We start from the raw sequence: 27,799 nt of genomic DNA, 5'->3' as shown, positions 1-27,799 counted from the left end.
CTGAAATTTGGTAGAACACAGACTAAATCAGGTAAAATCTTTTACTGTTTTCAACACAATTTGTCCAGATTGCTTTCACATTATAAAGCTTTAAAAACTGTACATAGCTAATGTTTACTAGCACATGGTGTTTACTAGCACATGACATTTGGTAGCTGAAACATCCAAAGCCTTAAGCACGCACCAGCCCTTAACAGGACGCGTTGGTGTTTGAACTCCTCCTGCCTCATGCCAACGGGAGGCAGCGCTGAGGGTGCTCTTGGCCCAGAGCTTTGCAGATGCCACCATTTCCCTGTAATTGTGCCTTTTGTTGGGTCAGGGAGGGACGGGGCATTGAACCCAACCACAAGGGAGTCACCTCCCCAGTGCCCTGCCCAACAGCCCAGAGGAGGAAGCTGCCTGTTCTCAACACAAAGAAAACAAAATGTAGGCAGAGGTGAAGGCAAGGAGCCTGGAGAGGCCACAGGAGAGAAGGAAGAAGCTACCAGAGAGATCTGCAAGGACGCAGAGAGCTGTAAAGGCACACAGGAGTTTCAGGGACACCCCTGGTCTGGCAGGGTGAGCAGGGCTTGGCCTCTTTGACGCCACTGGCAGCACACACATCGTGCCTGTCTGGGAGCGGGCACACACACCCCGGCCTAAGTGCAAATCCTGTCCTTTTACTGCATTCACCCGTGCTCCAGGTGGGACCTGCCAGCCTCCCTGCCCTGTCTAACATCCGCCGTGGCTCCCAAGAGGCTCTGTTAATGCGTGTAAGTGCCAGCTCTCCCTCAACCAGCACAATTTCGGCGGTGCAGGGGGACAGGAGCTGTGAGCCCGGGAGCCTTCGAGGCGCCGCACCACAAAGGCCGCCCGTGGCCGGGGCAGCTGTGGAGCAGGGACGGGCGGGAAGCAGAGGCGCAGAGCGCAGCCTGGAAACATGCTTCGCCCGCTTCGCCCTGCCCTGCCCTGCCCTGCCCTGCCCTGCCCTCTCCTCTCCTCTCCTCTCCTCTCCTCTCCTCTCCTCTCCTCTCCTCTCCTCTCCTCTCCTCTCCTCTCCTCTCCCTTCCCCCTCCAGAAGGACCCTCCTGGGTCCCTCAGGGCCCCACGCCCCCCTGTGTTTTAGGGGACGGCAGTGCCCGCTCCGCAGAGCACAACAGGCCGGCGCTCCGTCCAGCCCCCAGCTGCTCGGCCCCGGCCCCGGCCCCGCCCCCGGCCCCGCCCCCGCTCCGCCGGCGCAGGCGCGGTCTCTGGCGCGGCGCCCCCGGCCGAACTACAGCTCCCGTCATGCTCGGGGGTGGCGCGCAGGCGCGGGCGGGGTGTGGGGCTGCTGGTCGCGGCTGAGGGAGTTGGGTCGCTGCCGCCGCCCGGGTGAGTGGGGAGCGGCTGCCGCGGGCGGGGGCCGAGGGCTGGGGCCGGAGAGCGGCCGCGGCCGCTCGGGCTGAGCCGGGCGATCCTCGCGGGGGTGCCGGGGAGGGCATGGGGGGGTGGGCGGCGGCGGGCGCAGCCCTCTGCCCGCTGCCACAGCGCGGCGGGAGCCCCGGCGGGAGGGGCCGCGGCGGCGGCGGGAGGAGGAAGAAGGGGCTGGGGCGGCGCCCGCCCGCCCCGGTCCCCAGCGGCTCTCCGGGGGCCCCCCGAAGCCTCGGTTGGTTTTCCGGAGCGGGAAGGTCAGGGCTTCGTTAGTGCGGAGCTGAAGGGCGCAGGGCGGGGTTTTCGTATTTGCATGGGGAAATGGGCTCTCCGGCAGCGGGGTTTTCCTGCCGCTGGCAGTGAAAGGGGTTTTGAGGGCTCAGGGGCTGAGGGCAGCCGGGTGGGTGTCTGCTGGGGGCGCTCAGGTAGAGGGCGTTGGTGAGTTTTTTAGCCAGCACCCAGCTTTGCTGTGAAATCCGAAGACTTTAAAAACTTTGCCTGTAGATCTGGTTAGCATAATTCTTTCAACTTGCTATATATGTTTCCTACAACTTATAAAGCATGCAAGTGGATGACACTTAATTACGGAAGAATGCTTTTCCGGTGCACCCGTGGCTGGCGCAGGGTTTGTGCTCCGCGGCACTGACACCGGCCTTCCGCTGCCGGCAGCTCCCGGTGAGGCTGCACCGCGGCAGGGAGCCGGCCCCGAGCAAGGTGTGCGACCACGGGGAACGGCCGGGGCCCGTCTGCATGCCCGGTTCTCTGTATTTCCCGAGAATTTTGCACCTAAGCTCTCAGTGTAAGGCTCTGAAAGCTATCCGCCTGTGTCTTTGTGGGAAGGCGCAAGTTGTGTTGAAAATAAGTGCTCTTCTAGAGAGGTTGCTGTATGCTTTAAATTTGCTATAATATATTGAACGTATCCTCAAGACTAATATTTTGCTACTGTGTCAGGTGTACAGAGCTTGAAAGATAGACTGTGATGTAGGGGAGAACCTGAAATGGGCTAGTACTCAGAAGTTTTCCCCAAGCAATGTAACGTGAATAAAGTGAATTTCTTTTGCTGTCCCGTTCTAGGATTGTAAGTTTCACCACTTTTCTGTAATGGATACAAATATCTGAATGTTTCTATAAACATTCAATAGCTTGCATCTGATGTTTCTTTTTGACTGAAATGCCTGTGGCAGTTCCTCCAGGAGGAGATACTGTGTATCGATGTCTATGGGCGGTACATCTCTATTGAAGAAAATCCAGGTATTGTCTGAAAAAAAAATTATATCAAAACATCCCTCATCCTGGCTGGTCAGTAACTCCGATGCAGTGGTGCTGCCCTGTGTGTTGGGAGAGGGAATGGACAGCTGGAGTGGCGACTTCTGCTGGGGGAACTTCTCCGGGCAGGCGGTACCTGTGGTAACTGGGATTTTTAGCTTATCCCAGCCTTGTATTTATTTGTGGTTGTAACACCTGCCCTGCAGCTAGTTTGATAAGCACGCCTGGAAGTATCATAGAGATGGATGTGCTGAAATGCCACCTCCTGTGCTGCAGAGGCTGCTGCTTCTGTGCCCTGCACAGCTTGCTGAATGCATGCTTCAGGGCTCCTGGCTCTGTCGCCTCTGCTATTGCCTGGGCTGGATGGGTACGTCCATACAGCCCTGCAGCGTGGGTGACTGGTTTTCAAGAACAGGCACACAGGAGTAAGTTTTTATGGGACAATGCCAACCTAGCAGCTTAGCCATCACTCGGAGCACCCTGCCTGCAAGATAGCTGTGTCCTAGTTCTGTGTATACAGGACATACAAAAGAGCAAAGTGGGCTTTGTCTGGTTCCAGGTGCCCTCCGATACAGAGGAGGAGCTGGCAGGAACTGGAAATACAGGTGTTTTCCTATTTCCTTCATCATGGAAGAATCTTCGTGGTCTGTGTAGTTACTCAGCAGTAGCTGTCTGTCTGACTCCACTCCCTGGGTCGCTGTATGGACAAATGTGAAGTTGGGGAAGCTCTGCTTGCCATCTATAAAACTCAGTAAATTGTTTCTTTGAACAGAATGAAGCCTTGGGCTTGTTTTTAGCCCAGAATAGCTATTCCTTACTGCCTGGAAAACACAATTTGCCCTGACAAAAAGCACAGGCAAAGATGAGCTGCCACCTGCTGGCTCCGTAAAGCTTTGGGCTAGGGAATGTCTGCTGGTTCCCTGGGCAGGAGGACCTGGTTCGTGTACCCTACCCCAGGCAGGAGATTTGGAAGGCTCAGGTGGGCTCTTGAGAGCTTTCTTCTAAAAAAAGCAGCACTGGGCTGTTCAACAGAGGTATTGTGAGGTGTTAAAAAACCATCCTAAGGAACTTGCTGGGGTTATGGTAATATTTATATTCACTCATTTTTATCCTAGCTTTGGTAAATAAAGATTGCTCTTTCAAGTGCAGCACATTTTTCATAAACAGTTCTGTATAATCTTGCACACTGGAAAATAAAATTGTTGCCATCCTAGGGGTTCCCTGGGGAAATGCTCAGTTTAGGCTCCTCCAAGCAGCTGGGATGGTCTGGGGCCCTGACTGGTGCAGGAATGCCGACAGCCCTGTGGACCCCCCTGCTCCGGGTCGGGTTCACCCAGAGGCTGGGTGGAAGGAGGCTCAGAAGGAACAAATGAGATTAAAGTGAACTCTGTGAACGTGCTGGCCAAAACCAGCTCGGTTTGTTTTTTATGATGTCACTTCTATTTTAAAATCCAAGTTACAGAAACCATTTGCAGTGGACTTTAACAAGACTGTAGTTTCCTGTGGGCAAGATATTTCTAAAGAGTTACTCCTGTTAGGGTCCCAAGAAATTGTGTTCTTAAGTATAATAGAAATTTCTGAGGGGGTGAATTTTTGAAAGAAAATTGGAAGCTAGCTTTTTTTTTTTTTAGAATCTTGTGGCTTTTAAAAATACACTTTCAGATAGGAGAAAACAAAAATATTTTAACTTGTAGTTAAGAGGTGTGTGAAGGTTGCTTGACAGTCTTTCAGGGAATGATTCAGGTAATTATAAAATGGCCTAAAGTAAAGTTACTGCTCTCTTCTAATTTCTATAGTTGTTTGTTGATTTCTCCAGTGAAGGAATAATGTCAAGATTTTTGTCTTTGTGATGTCCAACAGAGTATCTTCATTTCTGATTTTTCAACTTCACTTCTGCTTAATAAACAGAGAATTGAAATTTGATTGATTGGAAGTGATGGCTTTGTTTCCATTTCCCCAAATGTTTCTTATGCAACTATGAAGTTGCTAGAGTGAAGAACTTAGTTTACCTTATAGTTAAATATCTGAAAAAAGAATACTAGCCCTTTTGACTTTTAAGGTATGTAATGTTTTCATGGTAAAGCTAAGAAGGATACCTAGAAGAAAACTAGCTCTGCTCATCAAAAAAGTGCAAAGTATTTGCAAAGCCAAAATTGGTGGTTACGGTTTTGCCTATGATTTTGCAGTAAGATGTGCCACAAATATTCACAGTCTAAATAACTGCTCCTTCTAAAAACTTTTAATTTGTTACACATGTATCTTTCTTTAAGCTGCACTGCTACAGTGAGTGATAGAAAGCAAATAGAGTACCAGATGTGTTTAATGGGAGGTGAAGGGGCTTGTTTGATTAGATCAGGGCTTCAGCTGGCCTTTATGCCCTTTTTAGGCAATGAGAATTCCTGACACCATGTTTTAAAACCTGACTTTTAGCACATTATATATGAGTGTCATATGCTGTGGTTTCTTTTGTAGGGAATGTTTCTGAAAGTTGTTACCAAGCAGTCTCTATGTAGTACAGACATGCTAATCAGTGCTACCATCAGAACTTTTTAAAGGTGTCTCAAGTTAAGTATGCTTTCATATTTTAAATAATACTTTTGATTGATAGGTATTAGAAAATGTGTCCAAAACACTTTAAATTTAAATTTGCCAGGCCACAGGTGATGCTCTTCCTCTTGCTGAAGTAAAGACTCAGTTACAGATATAGTGGGTTTTTATGCTCTGCTGCTTTATTTTTTACTTTTTGTGTGTGTGTAAACACTGTAGCTCAGGATTTGAAATGGCTACTTTGATCATATTATAAAACAAGTGAGGCTAAGGGCTGTGACCTGAACATTAATTAACGTATTATAAAGGATGAGTAGTTTTCCAATGTAAAACATACCAATGCAGTAAATAAAAGGTAATTAATTCTGGGTGACAGCATTTTACAGCGATTCATGGAGAGGAAATATAGCCTACGTGAATGTAATGTATGGTTATGCAGTGCTACTCTCCTGCATAAGGGGAACATTATTCTGCAGTATGCTAACTATTTTGGTCCTTATAATTACCCATTAAAACTACACCTTTTAATGCAAAAGGAGATGCAGAAATGTGGGAAATAGTAGCATGTTGATGTAGGATTTGGAAGGTGCAGCCTGGTCACAGACAGTGCTGTGTAATTGGCTGCAGGAAATGTTTTTCTCTTATGATAGTGTGTAATGGCTTAAACTGTAAGGAAGGAGAAAACATTAAGGCTCTAGGAATGAGAAGTTTGCATGCAGATTGTGTGGCGTTTGCTGCAGCTATCTGCTAATTGTCCTTCAGCTGTTATGCACCTGGAGAAACAAATACCATGAGACTATGAAAACTCTTGGAGGTGGCACACTAGACCATAGAGACACTCCTTTGGTTACTTTTGGAACACAGCTTTGAAAAACATAGGCGTGCTACCCTCTGCATTTTCTGCAGCCATTAAACTCTGATGTTCTCACCTCTGTGGCCTCTTGCAAAAGGTCCAAGCTCTTCCAACATGATTGGTTTTAGTTCAGAGGAAGTCAGACACCGTTCTTTTGACTTAATTTACCATGAAATTGAGAATTCCTCCTGGTTTTTGTTATGTTCGAGAGAACTTTACCTAAGTTGGTAGTTCAGCTTTGGACTTATGTCCTATCGATGTCAACTGTGGTTTACAAGTAAGCTCTAGTGTTTATATCAGTAATATTTTTAAAAAACAGACATCCTGAAAATAGCTGTAAATATATTCCTCGTTCAGGTGTAGATGTTGGTAGGAACTGAAAATTTACCGTTCTTGCAAAGGCAATTGTTAAAACCAGATTTACTTTACAGGTAAACTTGACTGAATGGTGTGGATGAACCTTTATCTGATCATGTCTGTTCATTGTGTCTGAATTAAAATATCACCCTATGTCACTGTGACGGCCAGGGAAACCTTTCTTGATGTAAACAACTGAGGTGAAGGAATCCTCTAAGCAGGATTCCATGGTATAGTATGTATATACAGCCCTTCTTTTTCTTTTACTTAAGAGGCAATAGCTTTAAATTGATCTCTTTTTGAAGTACAGTGTAAGTGCAGGTTTGAAGTAATGCAGTTAGTGTATGTGGTGTGAGCATCTGAACTGGAATGTGGGCTATTAGAGAACAAATAATGTTTGCTGTATGTCTGATCTCTGTGTTGAGTATTTCTATGAAGCTGAGAAAGGGGTTAGGGAGGCTAATGAGCCTGAATGTATGGGTCTAGCTTTTGCTCCCCAAATACATTACGGACACTCTTGGTCACTTACAGAGAGTCATTCAAGTTACCTTTTTTGTGTGTGTGGTCAACGTGAAGCAAGAATTTGGCTGAACAAAAGGAGAATCCCAGAACTTCTTACAGAAAAATGAGAGAAACCAACTTGTCGGCTTCAACAATGTTGTGATTAACTGTTTGTTTTTTCCAAGCCAAATGCTCAAAAATTGTGACTGTTACAAAAAGGTTCCCTGTGTTCTCCTTGTCCGTGAGAAGTACTATAGAGACTGTACATCTTTTGAAGGACCCCAGTTTCCTCTAAATGTAATATTTAGTGAGCAGTTATGCAGTCTGTTCTGTGGGGTTTTTTTTGGTGGGGTTTTTTTTTTTTTGGTAGTAGGATTGACTGGAGCACTGTAGTTAGGAGCTGTATTCCCTAAGTCTTTCATCAAAGTATTTTAATTTTCCTCAGATAGAACAGAATGTTACTTCAATGGTAGTGCTATAATTAACTCGGAGGCAAACTTCCTCTGTTCCCTCTGTAGGTAATACGCAGGGATATGAGTCAGTAATAACCAATTAACCTGTTTGTAGTTAAGTTCTCCTTTACTGACCTCACACAGCAGCAGCAACAATAAATGTAAAGTATCATACTCTTCTTTGGACTGCAGTATCTGTAAAAACCAATGGCACTGAGCTGGACTCACAAATACTAGGTACAATTGGTATCTCCTCCCTCCCACCCCATAGCCTGCCCTGCTCTGTGGGAATTATGGCCTTGGAGTTCTCGTAGAGAAAACTGGGTACTGGCATTCATCTGAAAATATATATAGCTTAGTTATTGATGGAACTGGGCATGGCAGGATGGGATTCTTGTCAGTGAAGAAGCAAGGTGTAGACAGCTTCCAAGTGTTTGTTGTGTGTCGTAGAATAACAAATAGATATGAATACTGGATGAAAAACTCTCCTTTCAGAGATGTACTTGGACATTGAAGATGCTTTGTAGTTGGGATATTTACCTCACCTATGGTTATTTCTTTTTAAAACTTTTTTTTCATAGAGCTGCTTAAGGATAAGACTTGGGTTTTGAAGTGTTTGAGCAACTTGCTACTGCCCAAGTCATGACACTCCCATTTCGAAAGGACTTGGACAAGTACAAAGACCTCGATGAGGATGAAATTCTTGGCAAGCTTTCAGAAGAAGAACTGAAACAACTGGAAACTGTTTTGGATGATCTTGACCCTGAGGTAGGTATTAGCCAAAAGAAGGGTTTTTTTCACTTGTTCAGAAACTAGTCTGAAATAAATTGAGACTCTTTTTTTACTTTAACAATATACTTTTGGACAGAGGTTTTTCCTAGTCTGCTAATGATCTTATTTACAGATATATATGTGTATATAACGTTTCAACTGTTTATTTCCTGTTTGCAATGTGAATGCAGCTGCAGTAGAGGAAAATGGAAGAAAGGATTGTCAGGAGGAGCTTTCTGGGATTTATTTATAAATAAAAATTGCTATTAGTCATGTTCTTGAAAAGAAAGTTTATTTAGAAAAGCTTGTTTAACTTTCCCGTTTCCAGTGTTGTCTGGTAAACAACCCTTCTGCATCCATTATTACTTTGTTGCTTCTACCGTTGGAGTTTGATGGGAGAGGTAGGGTGCTAACCTCTTCTAAAGATTGCTGGTGCTGTATCTGGTAGCCTGTATCTATTCCTGTCCTCGTTCTGACTTTGCAAAGAGGAGGCAAATAATTACTCGGCTCCTGAATTATGTCGTCAGCATGGGGTATCGAATAAGGAATATTTTATCCTTCTGTTATAAAGAGCTGAGTTATGTCCTCTACTGATACTGCAGCTAATGTTAGAGTAATGTAAGACTTGTGTTTTCACCTCCTGATTATCTGTTCTTGCTTTAATAGGACCAGGATTAAGTTTAATCTTGATGCTCAGGGATCACTTAAGAATTGTACGATCACCTATTTTGTTGCACTGCAAGATATTCTTGATATTTTAATTGACTTTATAGACATTTTAACAGAGGAGAACTGGCAAAATGATTGGTTGTCTTTTACGATAGTCTGAATTTCTATACATTCTGTCCTTTCCATGCTAATATCCTCCATTTTTTATGTTTGTTTTGGTTTTTTTTTTTCCTTTAGCTGAAATATGTTGATGATAGCAAAAAAACCACCCCACCTTGATTCAGGTCAAAAGTAGAAACACTCTGTGTTAAATGCCAGAAAATAGTATAGGCAGTTGTCTTAAAGACTTAGAAACACATGGATGTAAGCGATGGAGGAAACAGTCTTCTCACTGAATGTCTAAACTGTGAATAGCTGAGTTTTATTTACTACTACTCATTTAAACAGTGTTCATTCTAGAAAAGAAATGCAAAGTAACTAGCAAGTCTAGCGCTTGGAGCTATTGTACTTAAAGAATTGCTTCAGTCCTATTCAGAGTCCAGTGTGCTCTATTTTTAATTATATTCTTGGTATCTAAAGAATAGATTACCTTGAGTCCTTCCCTGCCCCCAAAAAAGGAAGTTGGCAAGGAGTCAGAGATTGCCTAAAAAGGATGATGTATCAGGTTTGAACCTTGGGGAGAGGGAGATGGAAGAGGGAAATGAAACTGAATAGGTGTTCACTCGGACTTGATAAGCTGTACTTGTTTGCTCCATTTTGTTTTGCAGAACGCACTTCTGCCTGCAGGCTTCCGACAGAAAGACCAGACTGCTAAAAAGGCTTCAGGTCCCTTCGACAGGGAACGACTTCTTGCATATTTGGAGAAGCAGGCTCTTGAGCACAAAGACAGAGAAGACTATGTGCCTTTTACAAGAGAAAAGAAAGGTAACGCCACCCTTTCCGGTGTAGGTGGTTATGAAATCTCTGAAGTGGACTAGCCAGAACTACTGTGAACCAAAGTTTATTGAAGCACTGGCAGCTCTAATGCTTTTTAACTCGCGGCGTTTCCAAATGAGTGCTACTGTGCAGAGGCGGAATGCTTCCTGTTCAAGCATTTTGTGGCACTGGGGCTGGTGTGCTGTTTGCATGTAGCACAGGAAGGAAATAAGACTCGAAGATTTTAAGTTCTGATAGGGATAGTATCCTCAAAGTAAAAGCTACCCCTGATTTGTGTCAATAATAACAAATGCTGTGGTTGTGCCTGTGGCTTATGCCCTGTGGCACTGAGTATAGACAGTAACATTTGTAATGCTACATTGAATTTAAAAAATAGCAGTAAAATGATGTCGTGGTAGATACGTAGTAATGTTCAAAGATGTTGCAGGTAGACACGGCTAGGCAAGTGGTGTATGTAATCATGTTGTCTTTCTAGTATCCTTACTGAGAGGTTTAATAAGATTGCATAGTTACTATTAAATAATTACATAGTTAACATCGCAAGAAACTTTGAAATCTGGCAGTGGTTTGTGGTCTAAAAACCATGGAAACATCGACCCAATGAGTGGACACATTATTAAAGCCTGGGATTTTAAGTCTTTGTTTTGGATCTAGTTGTCTTGTTGACTTGATGGGAAGCATTTTCCTTTTCAGGAGAAAATTTAAAAAGAATGTGTGTCTTAAATACTATAGGAATAGATTTATTTATTTTTTTCCCACAAAACCAAGAGTTCCCAAATTTGTTGTGCCTTACTAAGCACTATTGGTAGGGACAGAAACTCCCAGTCCTCTGCTGGGCACATATGTGTAGGAGGAGGCTTTTAGCTGTTGCCACAGTGTTTGTGTACTGCTTGTGAATCCTAGCTTGTCTGAACCTTCCCCAGCAGCAGGGCAGATCTGCTGCAGTAAGACTTCAGTAAATTGTTTTATAAGTTGTATTCCAACTGCCCAAGATGAACAGACTCCTCTCTTAAGGGCTTGAAACCTTTTAATTCTACTTAATTCTCTGATGTGAATCACTGCTTATTTCAGTCTTGAGTCTTCATTCATCTACTGAGTTTGTATATATGATGGTGATTGTGGTGTATATTTGATGAAAATTTTGTAGGGGGTATTTGCATTTTCTCTGCCTGTACCAGATAGCTGTTACTTGACAATGTTGGTCTCTTTTTCTTTTCCTTGAAGTAATAGAAAGATTGTAACTTTATAATGTGCTGCACTGTGTATGATGTACTACTTCTGTAATACACCGTGTTTTGCCTTATTTGTGTAGTTTAACACCACTTTTGTTGAGAGATAACTGTGACACTCCTTTGCTGACAGAATGGGAGTTTGCTGACTGAATCTGTAAGAGTAACTAAGCTAAGGATAACGCAATGTATTGAATGTAGAAGGTAGTCAAAGGTACTTAAAGCAGCAGTACCCTTATGGTGCCTCCACTGCTGGCAAGTACCTGTTGATCCCATGTTTGGCTGTGCAGTGTGCTGCTGATTCCTCTCCTGTTCTGCTTGTTGCCTGACATATTTGCTAGTATAGATTGCAGACAGCCTAATGGCTTAACGTGATTGAATTCAAATATATTCAGGCCTTGTAGCTGGTTTGGGGAGTCCCTTGCAGCCCGGCTAGCTTGTACACCACTCCTTCAGGATGTGGGGCTGGGCATGGAGGATTTGCTCTAGTTAGTACTTCTTTTCCTACTGAGTACTAGTGCTTCATTCAGATAGGTGGTTCTTTAAAGTCAGCTTACGTATACATGCACACGGCAAAACTATTTGTTTGGGTAGATAAAATCTGTGAGAATCATGTAGAAAAACAGAAGGGTCCAGCTGGAACACAGATCTTGATTAAGAAAGATCAAATGTCATTTCCTTTATGTAATAAAGTATTACTAAATAGCAGTCTGTCTGGATGTTGTAATATGTCATACCAGTTTAGTTAGTAAAATTTCCTGTATCTTAAAAAAAAAAAGAGTTGCTATTTAATAACTTTTTCTACCATTTATTTTAGTACTATAGGAGAGGAGAAAATAATATGAAAAATGAAATGTAGCTTCCTTTCATCAAAACTAAAAATGCAGAAACAAATGTTCAGTATGGACATTCATGCTCTGTTAAATGGGTGGGAGGAGGCAAGAAGGCTAAGCTCATTTTTGTAGTAGGTGAGGGATAACCTTTTCTTTTCCCCTCATGAAAATGTTATGGTTCAACTTTGACTTGCTGCCATGTTTGTGGTCATTTTGCACAAAAATGGCAAACCTATGTAACTTAATCTTTTAAATGAAGAAATCATGACCTTTATCTAGATGTAAAACTTGGAAAGGGAGTGGAGCAAAACTTAATGCTTGTGTAGGATGTTTTTTATCTAGAGGGAGCTCTTATCCTAATGTGCTTTTCTTTAATATTAAAAAAACCCAAACAAATGACTAAGCTGGCTTATAATTTTTCTCTTTGGCTAGATAAATGTATTATGGAGAAATGCTAACAAATTGTGGAATAGGCGTAGGTGAAAATCTTCCTTGATTATCCTGTTAATTCAGAAGAAAACTGACAATCGTAACCGTCAGATCTAGAGGTTTTGGGGGGAGAGAGATGAATTGGAGTTGCAGCTATTTTCTTGGTGCCATTTTTGTGGGTCAGACTTTGCTAAAATATTTCTGTGTGCCTAGCTGGTCTCATTGCTCTGACTTGGTCTAATTATTCATTTCATGGAGTAAGAAGGAGAAAATCTATCCTTCTCTTTCCTTTTCCTATTTTAGTAGAACTGATGTCCTGTGTGGCAATTTGGCCTGCAGGTTTATCAAAGCAGCTTACCCTGGGTTCAAGATCCTGCCTTACTACTGATTCTGATAACCTTGTTTCCCTACCACAGTGTAAAGGAAAATCCTCTCTTCCAGTTGTCCTAAGTACCCCATTTTGGGGTAACATGTTATTAAAACAATGTTGCATCTCTTTCACTGATAGATGATGTGATTTGGCCAAATTTTTGGAGCCTTTTTTTGCTGTGTGCTGTAAAACGTGGAAGATCTGAAATCATGTAAAGTGTCCTGAGGTAGTGAGATGAACAGTGCTAAAGAAATGTGAAGCTTAACAATCCCTAAACTATATTCTATTGCATTTTTCCAGTGCCTGATTTTGTTTCTAAAAGCATCCTTAAAAACATACTTTGTTTTTAAACACGATCTAATGACCTAAGTCACATTCTGTTCCAATTAAGTGTTGAACCATACAGTAAAAACCATTGTTCAAGAGATTCATGAGAGCAATGTGGTAATACTTTCAACAAAACTAGCTTTGTCTCAATCTGTGTACGTAAGTATGCCATAAAGATTTTAGAAGGAATACTGCAAGGAAATGGATCTCTTATCTAAACAGTGAAGCGAGGCTTCAGTGCTGGAGTCTTTTGCCCTTAAGTATGTTCCACGCGTCTGACCAATGCTTCTCACTTCTCTTGGAACAGCAAAATATGAGAATTATTGCACCTGAGCTCAAAACATATCTAATGTCAGTTATGTACTTTGTGCTGTATAGTGCAAGGCATTAGTAAATTATTATGTAAATGAAGCTTTGCATTTCTAGCCTTTGCACTCTCCTAATCATGGCTTTCTCTTCCAACTCTCCTCTGCATTTGTGCTGGGGTATGTTTGTTCTGTGTAGATTTGCATTTCATGTGACTTCTGCTTTAATGTTGGGGTTGGTTGGTTGGTTTGTTTGTTTTCCCCTGCTCTATTACTCAGAAAATAGGCTCAAACTGTAGTCACCTGGCTAGAGCTCTTTTGGTGCTGCCCTGCTCAGTTGTTGCTCTAGATCACCATATGCTTCTGTTGCAGGAGGATTGGGATGCTGTGTTCTCTGTTTGCCTTTCAATCACTGGTCTTTAAAGGAAGCATGTTACGTGTTGTAAAATGAAGCTAATATCCTGTAAGAGCTTTGGAGAAACAACTTGTTGAATTGACATTCTCTATACAGGACGACTAGAACAAAATAACATGTGATACTCTAGCCTTAATGTAAAACAGTTTTCTAACTCGCTATGTGCTCTGTAATCAGATAATGCATAACAGTACTGTTTCTACAGTAAGACATTGAGGAAGTAACTTGTAAGTTGAATTTAAAAAATTAGTATTAAATTGTGCTTACAAGTGAATTGATGAACCTAAGTCTGTCACATGGTAACAATTGGTGATTGAATTGTGGATTATATCAATTTCTGGATTGATGAAGCTCTAAGGAACGTAAGATGTAAGGAATATATCACATGTTGCTCGCTCCTCTTCATGAAGTCACTGATGAGGTGAGCTTGTATTCGGTTGTCCTCAGGTGACACTTGATTCCTCTTCTGCAAACAGAGTACTGCAAAGTGGATTTTAGACTTTCTTCTGATCTGCAAGTCATGGCTGCTTGCTGCCTACTAGCATGAGGGTAGGACTGCGGGATATGTGAGAATAGTACCAGCAATATGCAGTGCATGGCCACACTGAACAGACCTGACTTCTGCAAGATTTTCAGTCCCACCTTAGATACTGTGAGTCTGTGTATGAAATGTCTAGAGCACTTCAACAGACATCATCCAATGTTTCTGCCTTTTGAGCAATGTAATTGTGTGGAACTTGGAACTGAAAGTTCATTCTGTAGAAAAGCAAGCCTGTGAATTAATCCTGGGATGCGTATAATTTAACATGTTAGCTAAAGGCATAGAAGACTTGAATATCTAGTTATTACAGAAATGATGTGAACATCTCTGAAATTTGCCTCCTCATGTTGTATTGCTTAATCTTTGCAGTATCCTGGTTGGCTGAAGAGGAGGATGTCGTGTTCCTTCAAATCAAATCCCTGCTATTTGGAAATGTTCTGCTTGAGGTTGAGGGCTGAGAAAGCTATTCATCTCATGGGCTGCACAGATGTGTAGTCTTGGTTTTTTTGTGTGGTTTTGGTTTTTTTTAAAAAAGCTTACATTAGTAAGGGGGGAAGGGAATTGCCAAACTGTCTTGGCAGCAGGCCTTGAGTTAGATCATTGTCCCCAGAGCCACAGGGGTCTTACTCTTTTTGAAGTAAGTTCGTTAGTAGAAGTGGGGAGTGGGGAAGGACCTGCTTTCGTATGTGCATTGTAAACCTCTGAACTCTGGGCTAGGATGAGATGAAGCCAATGAATAAGAGATTATATACACAAGGGTGTGACCTGTTTTATAACAAAACCTGCTCCTGACCCAGTTCATGTGACTGGAGTTGGCTGCAATGAACATTTCTGGAGGGGCGTGGCTTTTAACATTTTTGCTTTAATAAAAACTGAATATACTTTTTTTAGGTTATCGTAAGAGTCAGGCATGTATGGATAAATTTAGCCTTACTCTTAGGAAGCAAATGTTTAGAAGCAGAAGTTCCTAACCTATGAATTTAAGAATTACTGAAAGTAACGTCAGGAAAACTACTTTTTTGTGGGTACTGTGTGATGAACCAGGCAGGAGGCTGATCTAGGTTGAAATACATTTTTACAAAGTTGCTTTTAATTGAGATCAGTTTCCTTCTCCCACTCGCTGCCTGCTGTGCTCATGCTGTGAAAAGGATGACATGAACGAAGGCTCAGGTGCTCAAATCGCACTTTCCTTCTCTCCTCCTTCCTTGTACTCAGAAATCCTCACTTTTTTTACTATTCTGTATTACTGAGGGAAAACAATGCAAACAAAGCTAATGAAAGGCTTTAGATCATGTGTGTGCTGTTCAGAGTGTTTCATGGGTTTAACGAAAACCTCATCAAACATTCTCATATCTCTTTTGAAAATTACAATTTAAGTTGAAAGTTATTCTCTCCCCAGTAGGTGATGCTGATAAAATAAAATGGGGGTAGAAATGTACTGTATCAATTATATCAAAATAATCTTAAACATTTACTACCTAAGCCTTCAATTTATGAAGATTTTCTTTTAATCCTGAATCACCACATAGTTTGTTTTGCACTGTCCATCTAACCTGAGGTATGGGTGGTAACGCATGTCAGCTGCTTTCAGCTACTGTTTGTAGTCAGTACAGTTATGTAAGGAGATTTATTTGCTGCTTCTAAATATGGATAATGACCATTTATACAACTTTACAAAGAGATAGCAACCCAGGAACAAAACCACTGTGTTGCTAGCAACAGATCTTGGTCATCAGACTGTGTTGTCAGAGAAAAACCTGATACACTTCTTTGTAATCTGTGCTAGTGGTAATGCATTAAGTTCCATAAAAAGAAAATGAACCACAAACTATTGTAATCTAGGATGGGAATTTGGAGAGAGAGGAAAGGTGGATGGATTTTGTTATGCCCTTGTCTGCTGTGGGACATAGGAGCTGACTTCAGGCATTGCTTCCCACAAGTGGTGAAAGCAAAATCCCGCTTTGTTGGAATTTCCCAGAAATAAAACTGAAACATCCCTGTAAAGCTTCTTGTCACTGGGAGGTATTTAAAAATGCTAAACTTAATCTTAGTCCAAACTTAGTCCAAACAAGATACACTTGTATGCAGTATGCGGGAAAAAAAATCTTAGGCTTCTGGCTTCTGCCCAGCTGGTCTGATTCTGGTGCATGGTGGGTTGTCATCATGTAGTTGGGATGAGCTAGTATGATTTGTGTAAATGTTTTTTAGCTATGAATATGGAAGAGGGTGTGTTCTTGAATTAGCACGCAGTCTTCACAGGAAGATTATCGGCACCGCTTCCTACCCCAGGAAATAACTAAAGGAAGTTGGAACCTCTTTCACACAGCTCTGTGTGCTGGTAGCTCAGGCAACTTGGAAAGTTTGAAAAATTTTGAATAACTGTTAAGATTAGATTCACAGTTTTCTAGTTGTGAATTACTTCTATCAAATGGATCAGTTTTGTTCTCTCATACGGTACTGGAGCTTTTATTTACCACGTTAATTGGTCCTGAACCAAAGTACCCCTTACCTCTCCTGGGTTCTTATGCAGTGGTAGACTTCTTTGTTCTGAAAGGCCAATTCTAAATCATTAAAATCTGAACTGTTTTCAGAATAACTGTTAGAATAGCTTTCTCACATTCTGATTTCTTACCCTAACTTTTCAACTGAAGATATATGCAGGAATTATGCTAACCACACAGACCTCTATTTATAATGCAAGTCTCCTAAAATAACTTTTCCCATTACCCATCTGTAATGACTAAAAAGTTGGTGCAGAACATATTACTACTGCTCCTTTTCCCACTGAATCTTCTGTGACCTTTCTAAGTATTATTTTACAAAATAGTGTCATTGGCAGAGAAATCTATTGTTTTGTGCTGTTCACAAACCATGGTTTTCTCAAGCAGCTCAGGCATCCCCTTTTTTACTTCAAAACTGAGTTAACATCTGAAATCAGAAATATCATGTATGTTGTAAAACTGCAGTGAATACTGAGGTCTGTTATTTCAGATTATTTTTTTTATATTCTATTTCTCTGACACATTCAGATTACAGTTCTGCCTGGGTCCCTTTCTCCCTTGAGAGGATATCAGTCATTGTTCTCTAGTGATACTAAATTTTCCTTACAGGCTCTTTTTCTAGGCTGTTTAAAATGTACGATGGAGGCTTATATTTTACGTTCTAATACTTAGGAGAAACAAATAAGACTGGAGTCATGATACAGACTCCTGACAGTTTGGAATAAGTAATGTTATATTCCTGCTTATGCTCCTTCCTCATCTCTGACTTTCAAGAACAAACAGAAGAAACCTCACTCCTTTATGTTGTCCTTCATGCTCTTCTCAGGATTTACTAAATGTAATATGTATTTCTTAAGTACAGAAAAGTTTAAAGATAAGTAGCTATATAATACAAAGTAACATCAGACTTTTCATTTTCTTTACTCCAGGGAAAATATTTATCCCCAAGCAAAAGCCTGTACAGTCTTACACAGAAGAAAAATTCTCTTTGGATCCAGAACTGGAGGAAGCCTTGACCAGTGCCACAGACACAGAATTAGGTGACCTTGCAGGTTAGTTTTTTGAAGTATGAATGGGCTGATGCGTATTTACACAAGAAAGATCTTTAATTAATGTGGTAGTGTATTCGTGATCTGAAATGTGACTATAGGAAATTGCAGTTATGATAGAAACTAGAACATGTTATATGCCAGTTTGGTTGTCATGTATCATCTTTATTGATTTGTGATAATTTATAGGAAGGTAAATTATTTTGGCCTGCATAAGATATCTGATTTTCAAACTCAGAACCTTTAAGTTCATTGCTCAGACTGGCTGGTTTTTGTTGTGTACACTACCACTTTTTCTTGCATGTAAGAATGTGTTGCTATATGCCTGTATTCTGAAAGCTTCAGTCAAGAATTTTGTGACTGAACTGCACTTTTAACTTTGACGCTTGAGCCTGGTAAGGTCAAATCTTTCTAAGATGTGAAAGCCAACTAAAAAGTCTATAATTAATTAAATTTTTTTTCTACTTTTCTTTAAATTATTAAGAGGTAGAATAGCTTATTGTGCTGATAACTGGGTATTTTATAAATATCAGTTGTTATTATTTAAAGGAACTCTGCATCTGAGCTGAATTATTCAGGAACAGTAAAATTGGTTTTCTGCTTTTTCTTTTTCTCCTTTTACAGCTATACTGGGAATGTCCAACTTAATAACAAACAATCAGTTCTGTGATGTAGTAGGAAGCAGTAACGGGATTGACAAAGACAGCTTCTCAAGTAAGTGTGTATGGAAGTGCTAGATAAATGCATTCTTTGTACTGCACACAGTTACTACAGCATTAACTATTTTCTGTTGCACTAGCATTCTTTATAGACTTCAGTCTTGAATTGGAAATGTGCATGTCTATAACATTGCTAATTGAGTTCTGGCAAGAGTGGAATTAAAATATATCTATGTACACTAAAATCTATTCTGCAGTTAATTCACTTTGGGGGGGATAAAAGTAGGCATAAACATGCATTTGTGTGTGTTGGTTTTTAGGTTTCATGTTTGTGTTTGTAATTCAACTCCTATGTGCTTTCTGAAAAAAGCTGGTGTGCAAGAAAAGCAGAAAGTCTGTGAGGACCTTTGGAAAAGAACTGAACTTTATGAAAATATGGTCAGGAGAGGATGGTATGCTTTTTGGGTGGGGGAGAGATGTAAAGACTGATGAAATGATCTTTAAATACAGTAAATATTTGGTATGTGTATCATTTATTCATAGTGAATATGTGACCTGTTTGATTACAATTAAATGCCTTTTCAGATATAGTAAAAGGGGAAAAAATGTTGCCTGTTTTTGACGAACCGCCAAATCCCACAAATGTGGAGGAGACGCTGCAAAGGATTAAAGATAATGATTCCCGTCTTGTTGAAGTTAATCTAAATAACATTAAGGTAATTACCTGAAGTCTGCAGTAAATATGCTGCTTTTTCTCTGCAGAAGACACTTTAAGCTGTAAAACTCTATAAGAGCATGATAGCCTTATTTTAAGAACAGCAGCCTTTCTGCTAAATGTTGCAGTGTATGTAATCTCAGAAACCTGGAACTAAACCAATAAGTCATCTTGGTTTCTTTTGCCAAAAGTGTATTTAAAAAGTCTTAGATTTTCTTACTGCCAGCCCAGATGTCTATTGCTGCCAAGTTGGCGACAGTTCCAGCAGATCACCATCGTGAAGTTAACTACCACTTTGAATCCTTTGTCCTTGATGAAGCAATGTGCTCTCAGTTACTGCTATTGTAAACAAAGTGATATTTGTACCTGACACCCTTCTGACTATTGTACAAAAGAGCTGTTGGCAATTAGGGCAGCTTCTGCTCATAAGTGTAACAATTGTGTTTTTAAACATGACTAAAACTTTTGTGTATTTGTGTGAAAGAAAACAGAACTATAGCAATCCTGACTTACAGTGCAGACAGCAGTGACAGGCTGCGAGCTGCAGCCTTGCGAGCAGCCTAGGCTATTTGTTGCCCTTAAAGAAAGAAAATAAAATACATGGTTTAAGAATATTGTACAATAAAGAAATGCTAGCCAAAATAAATGCCTAAAAAGGCAATGGAACAAAATTTCTGATATAATAAACTGAGAAATTTGCTACCTTAATTATCTACAAGTATTCCTTTTAAGCTTGGTTGCTACTACACTGTAAAACTTACCAAACTGTAAATTGGCAAATTCTGGAATTATTCTTAATATAACAGAGAATGAAATGCTAATGGTTTCACCAGTTTAAAGCTCTAAATCTTTTTATATTTGTGAGAGGTTAATTTGATGCTGATAGCAGAATGTTCAGTTCATGTAAATTTTGCTCAGTAACAGTTCCAAGTCAGCTAATTATTTTTTAACACTTCTATTGTGGCAATGGCATCAATGAAGTAAAGGTGACTTTGCTTTATAGAATTGGTGACTCTAACAGCCATTGCATCTTACATACAGCTTTGCTACACATGTAGGCCTTTACTTGGAGACTGCTGGAGACCAGTGATAGTTATTACAGTACATTTTGCTGTAAAGACAATAAGATCATGAAAAAAGTTGTGATAAACTTTGTGTATCTTAAGAGAGTGAAATGCTATTTTTAATTCAAGAACATACCAATTCCAACGCTGAAAGAATTTGCAAAAGCCTTAGAAACCAACACGCATGTGAAGAATTTTAGCCTTGCAGCCACCCGAAGCAATGATCCTGTTGCTGTTGTAAGTACTCTTGCTAACATTCTTAAGTGGGGTGCAAGGGAAGTTAGGATGGAAAGACAAGGGTAAGGGATTGAATTTAATCCTGTTTAAATATTTAGGGATGAAAATTATTAAATTCTATTACACTGTAAAGTATGTTTTCTTTAACAAACCTTTGTTGTATCAAAGTTGGTAAATGATTACTAGTTGACTAATATGCAGCAATGCATCAGATGTATGAGATGAGTGAGAACTTTTTTTCCAATCCCTTCCCCCTGATTTTTCATTTTGCTAACCTCCTTCCTTTTTTTCTTTCTTTCCTAATTGTTTAGTTCCTGATGTTCATTCCACGAGCCAACAGTATATTCAAAATTAACTTTAAAAGAAGCATGTTTGAGGACTGAAAAAGCTCATAATCTTTTTCAACTAACTAGAGTTTTAGTTGAAGAAAGTTGTAAAATACCTGTTTCTCTGGTCTCCCTGCTACCAAAGACTGGCTTAAAGCATTGGCATATAAAGCATAATATTAGTCAAGGTATTTAGTTTGACACAATTGAAACTTAAGTATTTATCAGTTGGTCCTGTTTTTCCTATGTTGAATCAAAAGCAGTACCTTATTTATTTGCAAATAAAGAGGTAAGAAAACAGCACTAACTGTTTTGCCAGGACAATCCTTTGCATTTGTTTTAATTTCTAATTAGAAAGAAAACTGGTTTGAAAGACTCCATTAAATGAACATATGAACATTTGAAAGCTTTTTTTTTGGGTCAATTAAGAAGTTCCTTTTCAGTAGAATGGAAACATTTCTAATAAAACAACCCTTTATAGATTTTTCTCAGGTGTGGTTTTGCTGGGGTTTTTTTGCATTGTGACTTGGTACGAAAAAATGTAAAGGTTATGATTTTTATGATAGTCAACCTGAGCAGTTACCTATTCTTGTTTTCTTATTTTCTTAGAAATAACATCAGATATATGCCATATCTGTAAGAGTGCTTTTAGCTACATGCTGGTACTGTGCTTAGAGCTTTGAATTTTATCTCTTCCTCCCAAATCTGTAGACACAAGCATTTTGAAAGTCAGATCTCCTGCTTACAAATTAACCATATCTAATTCTCTGTTCAGTTGACTAACGCCCTTTCTTCAGCCTTTACTTAGCAGCTTGCGTTACTCACTGTATGCTGTGAAGGCTTACAAAATGGAATTGGTCCAATATGCTAATTTCAGACAATTTATATTCTGTGTAGCTTTTTAGTTTGTAACAAGAGAAAGACAGGCCTTTTCTTGACTAAATACTATTAAAAAAGGGAATGTAGATAATGCCTGGTTGAAGACTCCCTTCAGTCTCAAATAATAAGTGAAAACTTGCGAAGTTACACCATGCATCTGTGAACTTGTTGCTCCTATTGAACTAGTTAGTGGAAATGGTTATCACTGTGTCCTATGATGTACTGTAGCAAAATTCAAAAGTTTAATGATGTTTTCTTGTATTCAAAGGCTCTTGCAGATATGCTGAGAGTAAACACAAAATTAAAAAGTTTAAACATAGAATCAAACTTCATCACTGGAGTTGGAATTTTGGCACTGGTCGATGCACTGAAAGACAATGAAACATTGACAGAGATCAAAATTGATAATCAGGTAAGCGAGATGGTGGTAATACCATAATTAAAATCAGTCTATCCTAGTATCCTAGTTTACTGAATATTTTTAGAAGACAGCTTGTGGTAAACTTCCCAAAATATTTTACTTTTAAATATCTTAACCCCATGAATGATTGTCCTTAAGATTCTCAGAAGCATCCAGTTGAAGTTGATTCCTGGTCAATTCTGTGCTTGCTTGTGCTTTAAAGTGCACAAACGTTATTTTATGACCTTCTACCTTTTAGATTAATCAAAATGAAGCTAAGTGTTATTGACTAATATGACTAAAGTATTCTGATCTGTTTTAGGGTGAATACACGTAAGCTCTGTTGTCTTTTTATTTTAACAGAGGCAGCAGCTGGGCACAGTTGCAGAAGTAGAAATTGCCAAGATGCTTGAAGAAAACACCAAGATCCTCAAATTTGGATACCATTTCACACAACAGGGACCTCGAGCCAGGGCAGCTGCAGCTATCACAAAAAATAATGATTTGGGTAAGACCTGTCAGTAGGGAGTGACTATTAAATGAATGTGTGTGTGGCACAGGTTTTAAAGGTATCTGGTTTTTCTGCTTTTCTGTTGACATAACCAGGATAGCAAAATATGAGTAGATCAGTTTCAGGTTTCTCCTGTGCTTTACTCCTACTCTTCTGTTGCTGCTTGTTGTTCTCCTTTTATTTTGTTGCAGAGTGTTCAGGTGTATGAGCTGAGGATTTTTAGCATTGTCTAGAACAAGAACATTCAAATTCCACATGAGTTGTGGCAAAGGCAGGGAAAAGAATAGTTTTGATCAGTTTTATTCAGATAAGAGTAATTGTTTCTTTAAAAGCAGTACTTGAAATTAATAGTGTAGGATACTTTCTTCAGTGCCAGTACACCCAGTCTCATTTGGATTGCTTGAGCAAGAAAACTGAATGTACTGTCATGTGCAGAGGCTGGGACTGGGTCATCTCTTCCCCTATGGTTCTCTTCATTCACAAGTACCTTCCCTGCCTCTCTTAAAGGTAGCTGGTAGCAGCGGCATCTTTATTTGCTGCAGTAAGTTTTGTTGGAGCTCATCTGTTAGAATCCTAATGAAATGGACCAGCAGAAAATTGGTTAATAACATAGCATATACAAACAATTTCCATTCACAATAATGTCAAATACTTGAAGCTCTCAACTACAACAAGATCAGGCGGTCCATCTATTTAAATAGAATTACATTTTTAAACTCCATTTAATGAAACTTTTTTGATTTAGATGCTTTGTGGTAAGGATTACCTATCTCATTAGCGTGAAAACGGGCCAGGCAGTTTAGTAGTAGTAGTAGTAGTTCAGGAATACATTACAGGGAATGACATAGGAAATTGGAATTTGTTTTAAAGATCAGCTTCCCCTCTGAGTAAAGTTTAAAGTGGAGGAAAAGAGCTCTGAAAGAGATGGAGGAGGAGTAACAGAATAGAGCATAGAGAGAGAAGAAAGGCACTCAGACACTGCATAACTGTTTCTTAAAATAGATTCTAAATGAGTTATTCTTTTTTTTTTGTCATAATGCTTCAGGTGTCTCTCTACTTTCTTTTAAGGTTTCTCTTTTCACTAGTTCTCATTTTAGTGTTTTGGCTGCTGGAAATCTATGTTTCTATTGATATCTTGCCTTTTTTCTTTGCTTTCTTAGTCTGGAGTATGCGAGTAAAAGTTTCTGCAAATACCTTTTCATCTCTCCAGCCCTGAAGCTACAGAGACAGGTTACTCTGAATACCCAGTTGGGTATTGAGCACTGAAAACTGAGATGTTCAAAGTCTCTCATTTCTGTCTCTGCATGTTTCTTCTAAAAAATAGTCTACATATTCTTTCTCCCTTGTTTACACTGTGGTGTACTACTTCCCTTTTCTTTGTCTGAAACTGTGTACATGTTGCTTTTAACTGCATGATTGGAGAAGTCTAAGGTTGGAAACTCTTCCATCTGTTCTTGCGATTTGATGAAAGCAGGTATGCATAACTTCTGTCACTGATGAAAACGACTTGGATTCAAAAGGAGAGAAGTCTGTGGGTTACTCTCAAATGAGCAATACATTGGTTTTGTAAAGAGTAAAATTATAGTGTGATTCTATTCTGATGGTTTCTTTAGACTACATCCAAAGCATTTCTTGAGACAGGAAGAGGGAGGGGAGACAAAACAGCTTTCCCTCTGTTATTTTGATCTGAAGGTAAAGAAGATCAACTCACATTGCAAATATCTGTAAAACCATATAATTTCCAATGAGTGGATTTGAGAACAGAATCACTTTCTTCTTACATAGATGTGCTTGCTCCACTTTTTTAAACAAAATGGAGATGGCCTATGTAAATTCTAAGACCCTTAGCCTCAATTGTTATGTCTGCACAGAGAAGGAAAACACAATTTGATAGGGGAAAAAGAAAATATCAGTTAAAAATACTACAAATATTGAGCAAAACTCCAGTCATTCAGTCAATCTTGCATATTCTTAAGTCTAAACAGCATGTGAGCTTTTAGTGATTTTATTCACAAATTTTTGTTGCTCTTGCATTTTCTGATAATTCAGTATTTTTTCTTAATAAATGGAATGTTTTAGGCTATTGAATGTAACTTTTTTTTTGCAAAGTGTATAAATCATATTAGATATACTGTGAAACTCTCTTGTACTGTTTCTTTTGAAGCCATGTAAACTTAATTCTTCACCACTAGAAAACTGCAATGTAAAAAAAGAGTACTGGCTAAATCTGCTTACCAAACATATAAAATGATTAATGTTTCCCACAAGTCTCTCTTCACAAATATTTTGAAACTGTTCATGAATAACACAATAAGCACTGCTAAAGCGTAAGCCTAAAATGACGGATAATACGAAGTGTTAATTACCTTAAGTTGTACTATGCGAAATCGTTTTTTTGCTCTCTTCTTACAGTTCGCAAGAGAAGGGTTGAAGGAGACAACTAGCAGATCTTGTCAAAACTGTGTGGAGATTTCAAGGGTCCTCAAGGCACACTCATCACCGTGGGCTTTGGCAATCTGGGATGACATTTACCTGGGTTAGAAGGGAAAAGACTGGAAACCCCATTCCTTTTAAAGCAAAGCTATATTAATAATCTGCTGGTATGCATCACATTTTTCAGATTGAGACACAGTAACTGCATCAGTCTATCATAGGTTTTGATTGTTTTTTTAAGAACTTTTTTGTATTTCAAGACTTCGGCTGTGCTTTCTACTAAAATGTAATTGCAAATCAATGGTATAATTGTCTGTAGTCAAAGAATGGGACATTCAGGATCATTGGGCAGATAATGACCCAATTGAAATGTTTGTTAGAAAATCTGGGGGTGCTTATTTACGTGGAGGGGTGTGTATATTCTTGAAAACAATGCGTTAGTGATAAGGGATTCTTCACACAACAGTTGGACTCATTGTGTAGAGCTGTTCAGCCTTGTTCATATGCACTGAAGAGAAATCTTTCACAGCTATCTTGTTTGTAATTCTACTTTTTTATTTTTTATTAGTTCTTGATACTGTGATTAAGTTTAAAGACATCCCTTTAAACCAAACTAACATAAATTGGCTAAGGACTTCTCCCAAGAGATTTGAGGGACTAATAAAGAAGTGGAAGCCTTGCAAAAAAAAAAAAAAAGTAGGAGCCTTGGAAAATGACAGTTTTCTATTACACCTAAATCCTTAAAGTATTCTTCAAAAGGTCCCATAACTGTATCTTGCTCTGTATCTAAACTGGATATGTTTTTAGACTGATTTCATGTGTTCATCAGCATTATTTAGTTTATATTCTTTGTTTAAAAATCCTTATCTAGATTCATAAATACCAATTTGTCTAGAAGTAGTGGACATGTATTTCTTAAACTCTGCATAATTCTGTACAGGAAAAGCAGCCTTAACTGTAAAACCACTGTCCTAAGTTGCTGGCAAATGGAAAAAAAAAAAAAAAGGGGGGGTTTTCCAAGCTGTTGTATTAAGCTATTAGTACTTCATATAAATCTATCATTTTTTAATAAAGCAATGAAGTAACATTTTTAAGAAAGGATTTTTCTATTCTACTTATGTCTTGATGTTGAAACACTACATAAGACATGCAGAAATTAACCAATATGCAGTGTCAAATCTGTATGGCATAGTGACTATTAAAGTATTTGAAGTTCTATATCTAAGCAAACTAATAAGGCAACAAGAATCACTTCAACTTCTGTACATAGTCACAGTAGACTTCTTTGAAATAATATGAAAATCTAGAGGCTTTTTGGTGTAGGTCTGTTTGGACCGTACTGTACTAGTTTGCTCAACGTTGTCATGAGATCATAAACTCACAAAAATGTTCTAAAGGACTGCTTGGCTATATTTATAGCAACAGAGAATTCAACTGACAACTGTTTTCACCAAAGGATCATAATATGGTGAGCATTTTATGTACAGAAAACATATTGGACTGAGATTTTTACATCAAGCTGTATATACTATAAAAATTTAACAGAGTAACTCTGACACTGTGCCCATTTGTAATTTGTGCAAAACTTGTTTTGGATCTCTAAAGACAGACTTTATTCCGGAGGTGACTTTGAATTTTACTGCAAGTGTACAGAGAATTTTAAACTATAGTGCCTTCAATGAGGATGTATATAACTAGTTTATACTTGTGGAAGAACACTTCTTTTTTTCTTATTTCAAAATCAGCCTTTTATTATAATTACAAATAAATGTGTGCTCTGGAAAGCAAGTTGGAATTAATTCTGTTAAAGCCAAAGACTATACATACTATAACTTCAAAACAACTAGAAGTGATCTGACTAGTAACAAAAAGGGCTTCTTTTGGTTTGGGCTTTTGTGAATTTTCAAAAACTTTTTAGATTTTGAAATTTAAGTTCTTATATAGTATGCATAAAATCACAAGTTAAGTGTCTTTTTATAGACAGTGCTGTATAAACATGGCCAAAGCATGTCATGTGCTGAGTTGCCTAAAGCTGTACTTTACTTTTTATTTGCTAGGCACCATAATAATTTTGTGTCAAAAAACAGGCTGTAATGTCTTCCTTCATTTGTTGAAGGGCTGCATGTTCATGGAATCTGTTCATGTATTGTGATTCTGTGATGATTTATTTTATCATTATCTAACAAGATTAGGCAGTTTTCTTCTACTCAAAGGTGAAGGAGAAAAATGAAAGGCTGGATTATGGAAATGATAGCCCAAATCCCTTCCTTACTTTATTAAATCAAGTGTAGCTGCCTAATTATTTATATTCCAATCAAAGGCAGGGGCTTTCAAGCTGCAACTCTCAGGTGTCCTGTCACAGATGACAGTAGTGGACCTTAATAATTGGTTTAGCTCTGTAGACAGCAGCTAACTATTTGACTGCTTGTTGGCACTTCCAGGACAGATATCTGACAGGCTGGGCATAGAAAACCAGGGTCGTTTTCAACCAGAAGGCTTTGGCCCTCCAAATTGTTGCAAGACATTTGGCATGGTGTATGGAACAGTTACAACAATCACTTTTGTGCCTACAATGTTTATCCTTTTTGGAATAAATGAAGGAATTCAGTCTGTAGCCAGGAATCATAAACAGTCTCAACAAGCAAAGTGAACACTGATGTAATGCTATCAAGTGTAGTGAGATCTTGTGTATGACCTCATTATTTTTGAGTGCAAAAGTGGTATTACTTGGATAACCAGCTACCATACACAGAAGGTCTTTTTTCCAAAAGAGGTGATACTTTTTTCTTCTTGATTATTTTTCAGACTTAATGCAGAAGTCAAATGACCACATAT

At 39.4% G+C, this 27,799-nt stretch overlaps 1 protein-coding gene across 1 annotated transcript; it reads left to right on the top strand.

Moving 5' to 3' along the window:
* Positions 1–1,246: 1,246 nt before the first annotated feature.
* LOC142411696 (tropomodulin-3) lies at positions 1,247–25,815 on the top strand. The gene is made up of 10 exons (XM_075506037.1): positions 1,247–1,350; positions 7,947–8,133; positions 9,573–9,729; positions 17,621–17,743; positions 18,365–18,454; positions 18,985–19,115; positions 20,308–20,415; positions 21,889–22,032; positions 22,384–22,528; positions 24,944–25,815. The coding sequence occupies exons 2-10, from the start codon at positions 8,008–8,010 to the stop codon at positions 24,973–24,975; spliced, it is 1,056 nt and encodes a 351-aa protein (XP_075362152.1). The 5' UTR covers positions 1,247–1,350; positions 7,947–8,007; the 3' UTR covers positions 24,976–25,815.
* Positions 25,816–27,799: the final 1,984 nt, after the last annotated feature.

Source organism: Mycteria americana, chromosome 6 (assembly GCF_035582795.1).
Source record: "Mycteria americana isolate JAX WOST 10 ecotype Jacksonville Zoo and Gardens chromosome 6, USCA_MyAme_1.0, whole genome shotgun sequence".
Lineage (NCBI taxonomy): Eukaryota > Metazoa > Chordata > Aves > Ciconiiformes > Ciconiidae > Mycteria > Mycteria americana.
This window is presented reverse-complemented; position numbering and strand designations above follow the sequence as displayed.

What these genes read in the sequence shown, in the direction of transcription:
- LOC142411696 (XM_075506037.1), top strand. Translation starts at nt 8,008, where the DNA reads ATGACACTCCCATTTCGAAAGGACTTGGACAAGTACAAAGACCTCGAT. An exon ending in AGATCAAAATTGATAATCAG is followed by an intron (nt 22,033 to 22,383) that starts GTAAGCGAGATG and finishes TTATTTTAACAG; the next exon opens with AGGCAGCAGCTGGGCACAGT. An exon ending in CACAAAAAATAATGATTTGG is followed by an intron (nt 22,529 to 24,943) that starts GTAAGACCTGTC and finishes CTCTTCTTACAG; the next exon opens with TTCGCAAGAGAAGGGTTGAA.